The 8,416-nt window shown below is 41.3% G+C and overlaps 1 protein-coding gene across 1 annotated transcript in view; it reads right to left on the bottom strand.

Moving 5' to 3' along the window:
* The window catches only part of LOC138013012 (uncharacterized), a 39,640-nt gene that overhangs the window by 30,787 nt on the left and 437 nt on the right, over positions 1 to 8,416 (bottom strand). Inside the window, exons 2-4 of the mRNA XM_068859973.1 lie at positions 6,764 to 6,847; positions 1,305 to 1,419; positions 614 to 718 (exon numbers count right to left, since the gene is read on the bottom strand). Coding sequence (XP_068716074.1) covers positions 614 to 718; positions 1,305 to 1,419; positions 6,764 to 6,802 — 259 coding nt within the window. The 5' untranslated portion in view covers positions 6,803 to 6,847. The remainder of the gene's footprint in view (positions 1 to 613; positions 719 to 1,304; positions 1,420 to 6,763; positions 6,848 to 8,416) is intronic.

The raw sequence follows: 8,416 nt of genomic DNA, 5'->3' as shown, positions 1-8,416 counted from the left end.
AATGGGTGACATCACCAGAAACATCGCTATTTTGCAAAGGACGAAGGAGAAATGTACGAAAATGCATACCACACGTGCACCACGCGTATTTTTCACTTATTTAACCTAGTAGTTTTCGGTGGCGTTACCGTTACTGTTGTCATTTGTCACGCTTCCGCGTGACGCTTGAATATTCTAAAATTTTATTCCTGTACCCAGATAGGTAAAGGTAAAGTTACACCTTATTTAACGTCGAAAGTTCCTTTACTCTCTACAGAGTATTCTCCAAGGAAACCGACGGTGCGCTCAGTTACCCCCCCTCTTTTCCATCAGTGCTCCGTTTTAATGGTATTTATAGCTACTTAGGCTACACTGAAAGGAAAGAACTTGAGTTGAAACAAGGTGAGATCCGGGAACCGAACTCGGGACCTTATGCACCAAGGCCGCGCACTAACCGGCTGTGCCACCCTTGCTCCTTTAAGATTTTAAGATTATTACGACCAGAGGATGCTCTGGAGACGATAACTAAAGGAAAGGGTCTTAACATAGTTCCCTGGGCATTTATCTCTGGCACTCGGTGGAGTGATGTCGGAAAAAGCGGATAAATGAGTGGATGCCAGAAAAAAAAAATTACCTTCAGTTGAATATAACAAGAAAGGGCAAGGCTGAGTGACTGATTGACCAGCGAGGGTTTCTTTCCAGCAAGAAGCATTATATGATATTTCACACTTGAAGACGTCTAGGAATAAAAGAGATGTTTAAACAACTAAAATATTTCAATAAAAGGAACGTTGGTCAATGAAAATAAAAGTCAAAAAAGAAAATCATGGGTGATACGGATCGTTTTTTTCTTCGTCTGCGTTTTGTATCAATTGCGCGTTTTTGCACGTTTGGCGACGGTTTCATGTGCTCCTGTTGACAAGCGTTTCCCGAGCTGTGTAGACAAGATTCGACGCAGCGCCGGGTTGCATGCTTTCGTCCGATTGGCTCCGATTACACTCTTTCCCGCTCATGCCAGCGGTTTCTTTGTTGACTCCTGATTGGCTCATTGCAAGAAATACGCCACATTTTTCTTCAGTTTCTATTGGATTCGTCTGACATCACAGCGGGAACGTTTGTGTTCTCGCCAACTGCTTTCTGTCTGATGTGAAAAATTTCTTTTGTGTCGGTAAGAACAAATCAGTAAAAAGAAAAAAGAAAAAAAAAAGTGCCCCATGACATCGATTCTGAATTTCCTGGATCAACACTTGAGGGATGTTAAGTAAGTAAGTTGTTACGATTACCGCAGAGCAAAGATAAAGTAAAATGGATCACTTGTAACTTACTCTGTTCCTTGATGCGATTTTCTGGGTTCATGAAACATAGCTTTTTCAGTTGCTTGTTAATGTCCTCTAGACTCGACTTTTTGTACTTCGAGGCACTTGCACTTGCAATTATCACCTATTTAATAACAAAGCCAAAAAAGTATAAACCTAAGCAATTGGCGCTTAAGTCCCGTGTAAACGGATGGAACCATTGTTGGCTGTTACATGTTGCGTCCATTTACACAACCTGTTGCATGTTGTTGCGCAACGTTTGAAACTGGTCTAACTTTCTTTTATCTCCGAGCAACCAGACGAAACAATGTTGGCCACTGTTGGCCTCTAATACGTGTTCCAGCTGTCCTAGAATTAAATTTGTATACAAGGCATGATTGAGAGAAAAACGAAAAATAATTGCCGTGTGCTCAAGGCGTCAACGTAAACCTCAAATGTGGCCACTTCAAGCCTTTTTTTTGGGGGGGGGGGGGGTGGGAGGGGGAGGAGGCCTACGGCAAAGACGTACATCAAATTATACAACGCAACCTATGGTGGAACCTATGGTTTTTTGGTCTTTTCGTCCGCGTGGACGTCTTCGTTGCTTAGGCCCCTTAGGGCTCTGTTACAATGAGCAATTTTTCGTGCAAATGACGTTACGAGACAATTTGCACGAATCATTGCCCAATGTAGCCACGATTTGCGCCAACAGCCAATGAAAATGTTCCTTTAACCTCATGTGATCATCGAAACGAGACAAGTTGCATGAAACGTTATTCAGTGTGACACCCATAAAACAACTTGTTTCGTAATGTGAGAAAGTTTGTAGACTGAATGGCGTTGCGAGACAAGTTGCACGAAAAATTGCACGATTTAACAGCGCCTTCAACGAAACGATGACCACGACGAGAGAGAGAACGGCAAGGAAAAAGAAAATTATGGCTTTAATAAGGAAAAACAATAGCTTTGCATGCCCTGCACGTACGTTTTAAGGCCGGGACACCCTAGGCGACAAGTCGCTGCGACACTTTGCAGGAACAAGTCGCTGTAACAATTCGCCTTGTGTGACATGGTTAATTTTATGAAAATCATTGTCGCTGCAGCAGAATTTTGTCGCTGCGATCGTGCGACTAATCGCAGCGACAAAATTAGCGAAAGCAGCGTTGTCGCACCGTGTGTACCGTTTCGGCAACAAGTCGCTGCGACAAAATATAAATGAACCAGTGATACAGCGTCATATTGTCAGCCATCTAGTTCACATTCCCCCTCATACGAGATCACTGCGTGTGCACCGAACAGGCGTCGTGTCGCATCGACTTGTATTACAAAGAAGTACACACGGAGCAACTTGTCGCAGAGACCTGTCGCTGCGACTTGTCTCCTAGTGTGGAAACAATGCTTATGCAAAATTTGAGGGGGAAAACAACGAGTATTGTGGTATTTTCCAGAGTAGCCTATTTCTTTCCGGTGCTCTCAAAGTCGGCAACGCGAAATGACCAAATCTCAAGTTCACCAGAAGAGAAAACGCTACGACAGCAAATTCAATTTGACTTTTCTCGTTTGTTTGAACACAATTCACCCATAACCAGTTTATAGGTTGTTTAGCTGGTTTTTCGGAGTTGGATAAACTGGAGCAATTACGAAGATATCGAAAAAATGAGATTTTGCAATTTTCGATGACGCTTTTCGTTGAAGCCGCCTTCATAGACCTCATAGGGACTTTAAGATCTAAGACGGCGAGGTCGACAAAACGTCACCTAAGTCTTCAGCAATTATCCCATATAGTCCACGTCGTACAGTGTGAACGTCGAATCCTAAAGGCCGGGACACACTAGGCGACAAGTCGCAGCGACGGGTCTCTCCGACAAGTTGCTCCATGTGTACTACTTGCTCAACAAGTCGCTGCGACACGACGCCTGTTCGGAGCACACGTAGTGATCTCGTATGGGAGGGAATGTGAACTAGTTTTCTAATTGAATATGGCTGACCATAAGACGCTCTCTTATTGGTTCATTTATATTTTGTCGCAGCGACTTGTTGCCGGAAGTGTACACACGATGCGACAACGCTGCTTTCGCTAATTTTGTCGCTGCGATAAGTCCCACGAATTCAAACTGGTTTGAATTCGTGCGACTGATCGCGGCGACAAAATTCTGCCGCAGCGACAATTATTTTCATGAAATTAACCGTGTCACACAAGGCGAATTGTTGCGGCCACTTGTCCCCGCGTGTTCCGGACTTAAGTCTTCAGCAATTATCCCATATAGTCCACGTCGTACAGTGTGAACGTAGCATCCTAAAGATAAATTAGTACGAGCGGTTTCAGAGTAAAAATAGAGAACGGAAAGGTTCACATTTGTCGTGTCAAAACCTAAAATTTAGTGATTTCACGCACGTCGTTGTTATAAGTGCGTGCTGCACGTACGGCACAATTATTTTTCCTCTTTTAACCGATAATATTGTTGTTTTGTGGTGCTGTAGTTGACCTAGCCGTTGTCATCTCTTAATTAACTCGCCGTGTGGAGGACGTGATGAAAATGAAGAAGACATTTTCTATTTTCTGTTAACATTTCAACTTCCGTTTAAGATAGTTTCATTTTTGTCACTTTACGTACACTTCAGTGTCAGAATCATGACTGGCGAAAATTGCCTCGTTAAACTAATAACGCAAGCTTGTAATTTTGAAGGACACTCTCATGGCAATTCAGAGGACTAGAAAGCAATGCACTAAAACTCTAACGCAAGAGGAAAGATCGCGCCGGCTATATAGCGTTTGCCGTTGCGATAGTGGACACAGCCTTTAGTAAATTTGCCTTTTATGTAGCACGTGTGAATCAGGCTATTAAGTATCTTCTTAGTTGAGACGGAATGACACTAAATGTATTCAAACGACAACAGCACCTCCAGGTTTAAATCTACGGCAACGGCAGCCTGCGTAGTAAGCGTTTCCATGGAGTTTTCTGACCTCGCTCTTTTTTGCTCCGTCAAAAGATCGAAAATTTTTCTTCTGTGCACGGCAACGGCAAAAAGGAAAGGAAAGGAACTTTATTTCAGAGTCTAGTCGTTCTAGCGCTGGACCACTAATTGGGGACACTGTAAACTGAAATTAACCCACATATGACGCCCGAGTCTGGGTGAGTGGGAGGCGAGTGCTCGCAACCACTCCAGGCTGCGCCATCCCTGCACAGTACAGTAGAAACATTATAATAATATCATTGTTTAAAAGCGGAAAAATAATCTTGCTGCACCTGCGGTACTCATTTTAGCAAAGATTTTCGGTACTCGTCAAAAAAAAAAAAAAAAAAAAAGAGTGAAATCACCAAAATCTGAGGTTTTGACGACAACGTGAGTAAGCAAATGTGAACCTAGTAGCTCGTACCAATATATTTTTGGATACTTCGCCCACATTATTCGACTTGAAGGAAATGGAATAATCGCATAAGACTTCCAATAGTGCAAAGTTATACTTTGAGGTGATGTTCACCGTCGTAGATCTTAAAGTCACTAATTTTAATGCAGTAACCTCTTCCTTTTTTAGGCGTTCGCGTTCTGGACGGGATGTAGGTCGTTTCGCCTACAAGTCGTTTCCCCTACACCGAGGTCAATTCGCCTTCAGACGTAAAGTCGATTCGCCCACACACGGCAAGTCGATTCACTTACACACGGCAAGTCGATTCGCCGAGACACTGTTGGGCTACAGACGTAAAGTCGATTCGCCTACACACGACAAGTTGATTCACTTACACACAGCAAGTCGATTCGCCGACACACTGTTGGGCTACAGACGTAAAGTCGATTCGCCCACACACGGCAAGTCGATTCACTTACACACAGCAAGTCGATTCGCCGACACACTGTTGGGCTACAGACGTAAAGTCGATTCGCCTACACACAAATGGCGCATTCGATTGACCATATTCCGGAATAAGAATACGTGGAGTGGTGATTAAAACGGTATGTTTGGCACGTTTCGAAGCAGCAAGGATAATAAAAATATGTTTAAAAAAGCATTTTCGCATATATTTGACAATTTTAATGTGAATCTCCGTAAAAACGAAGGATTTCTAACCTTCCTTTATTCCATATAGGTGTATTCGCAGTCTGGCATCGCCGATGTTGCCACCTCTCGCATCCATCACACAAGAGAGCTTTTTGTCGCGAGCTTACTTCTTCCGAGCAAAATATACAATAATAACTTTCCATATCTAATGACAGTTGTCGCGATCGAGAGTTTTCCGAGAAGGTAAGTTGAATGGATTGAACAAACATCACAGCCCTTTTATACTGCAATGTCGGATTGAGACGAATCGAAATCGCAGCGATGTGATTGGAAGACATTGGTAGTGTTCCCCATTCTTTGATTAGGATACAAATCATGATAATTCCAAGTTCGAGTGAAGCGTAACACTACTGTGAAGTTTTTTTAAAAATACCCAATTATTCCATCAAAGATCAACCCTAGTAACACAGGGACAGAGAAAAACCCTGGCCAGGGTGGAATTTGAACCCACGACCTTCGGATTTTATCACCGTTGCTCTACCGACTGAGCTAAAAGGCCAGAACGGGAGCAGGTCGTGGGTATGTGAGATCTTATTAACAAGGACAAACTCGGCCGAATTTTGTTTCTCTCCCTCAGTCAAGAGAAGAGCTCAGGGGTCGAGATTGGATACATATCATTAAAGTCTTAAAAAAATATCACATTCTTTGCCAAGTGCCGCCTAAGCGACCATATTTAGTGCTTATTGTTTTCATCTCAGTAATTGCAGTGTGAATGAAAGCGTAAGCGTTGCTAAGCCAGTGTTTGGTTAAGAGAATTTGAAGCGTCGCTTAAAAACTTTCAAATTCAGTCCGGTAGTAATAAAATGTATTTTGGTTTGTCTCATAATGTAGTCAAATAAGTCGTAGGCAGATCTACTTGACGTGTGTACGCGAATCGACTTTAAGTTTGTAGGCGAACCGACCTCGGTGAAGGGCAACGACTTGCAGGCGAAATGACCGGTTACCTCTGGACGACGTCGTAGTTGCTTAACCTCCAGCATTTGGCAATTTAAACATTCACTCTAAACCAAAAACCCTTTCCTTCCCGATCTAACAGGAAAAGTAACTGCTAGTAGATTTGTTATGATATCATTTCAAATATCACAGCTATTTATGTTGGCATACATATTTTCACGAGCACTTAAGCGAACGAAATGTGGACAATATTGAACCGTATTGCGCGAATATTTATGCTTAATATCTACCAAGTTCAAATCATTTTGTTTGCTTATGTCAGTGCCCCAGTATAATTTTTCAAGTAGACATTTCAATTGTAGATAAACAGAAACTAAAACTGCGGGAATTTCAGTCGGGCAGCGGTTTAAGAAAAGCGGAAAATTAAAGGACAATATTAGACACAAAGACAAAAAGAAAAACGTCGGCAAAATCATTACACTTAATGACATTGTCATAGCATGAAAAACAATTGCGATGAGATCTTATCACTTACACAAGTTGTTAAAGTGATTGATATGTTAGGGAGCTTCATCGTCTAATCATTCAGTTTCCAGTTCTCAGCCTCTGCTATCGTTGCCTACAAACAGAAAATCAAACGTTTTCTGAGAAACTACGGTTAACATATAATGTGACCTTTAATTTTCAATAAACGGTTACATAAAGATGATACAAGATAATTTTAGACGGCATTCTTTTAAAGTTCAAACTAAAAACAACCTGCCTAGGAGCGAATTCTTTTATCCGCGGAACAAGAATACCGGTGGTATTACTTGTGTTGTTTCCGGGTCGGTTTACTTCCAGTTTTTTGCTCGCGTTCATGAAAGACTTCACGGTCTGAAAAACATGTGTTCCTTGTTTCGCGGCAAAATCGAAACATTTAGGAAGTCAAAATGACGAATAAAATGCGAAGTGACTGCGGCTTGCGGAAAAGAAAAAAGTTCGGTTTCCATAGCAATTGATCAACTGCAGAAGAACAACGGCTAGCAAAACGATGAGATTAACCATTTTGACTAAAACCAGCCTTCACCGAGGAATTTATAATACACTCCTCGCCGCATACAAACAATAGGAATATAGATTTAAGCTTTTGTTATAAAAACAACAAACCCAATATAATTCTTTCCGCGCTACATTCTTCAAAAGAAACTGTTCGCCCTTCGTAAAATCATAGAAAATTCTAATTAAATTTCATTACTAAGGGTGAATAAAAGGTAGATCATAGACGTTTGCATACCGAAAAGATCATTAATATTTTAAATCAGTTTTTAGAAATCTAAATTAATACCTACAAACTTTTCAAAACTTTCCTCATTTAATAAAAACAGTCAAAATCATTTGCATACTTAAAAAGGAAAACAGAAACGAGATAATTAGTGTTGCATGCCGTTAGGTGACCAATATTTTACGCGTTCATGAACTGATTCGGAGAAATCTACAGTCGACCAGCTCAAAATCTCCGAAACTTCCATCAAATTTAAATGGAACCTTTAAAAAACACGTTCGCCAATGATGCTGAAAAATCACTTCGGTTTGCGGAAGTGTGAGACTCCTTGTAAACCAGTGGCATTTATGAATGCCAAATTTAATCAAACTTTCATTTGTAACTTTTAAATGACGCCCTTCTGTTCTTTCGCACAGGGTGGTAATTGCCTGTAACATTTAAAACATTTAAACGTGTGACTGAGACAAATTGCTAGCTGATCTTGCCTTGATTAATTCAAACACAATACAAAGGCGTTTCGCTAATGATCCTTGCGGAAGAATCCATCTCATTGCTGTTGTATATCTTGAGCTTCAGAGACAATAATAGCTTTTTTGGGTACCAATGTATCACCAAAGGATCGGCCTCTTATTTTATTGATCGAGTATCAGATTGTCAGACAATTCACCCCTTCTTCAGAACAGCGTTCCTGATCTTACATCGGTAAACGCTATAGATCATTAAAAGTCCAGTCCTAGAACATCACTGAAATCCGTTCTTATGGCTTAAATTAGATGATCAGTGCTTTACATTTAACCACAAAAATTTGGTGCTTTAGGATTGGTTATCTCACGACAGAGAGCGAAAGGCTGGAAAGGGTGAATTGTTTGAACATCGATGTTCATCTTGATGAAAGTACCGGACTCAACAAACCGTCAACAAATG

The sequence above is a fragment of the Montipora foliosa genome, chromosome 8 (genome assembly GCF_036669935.1).
Source record: "Montipora foliosa isolate CH-2021 chromosome 8, ASM3666993v2, whole genome shotgun sequence".
NCBI classification, from domain to species: Eukaryota; Metazoa; Cnidaria; class Anthozoa; order Scleractinia; family Acroporidae; genus Montipora; species Montipora foliosa.
The sequence above is the reverse complement of the archived record's forward strand: the minus strand, read 5'-3'. Positions and strand labels throughout refer to the sequence as shown.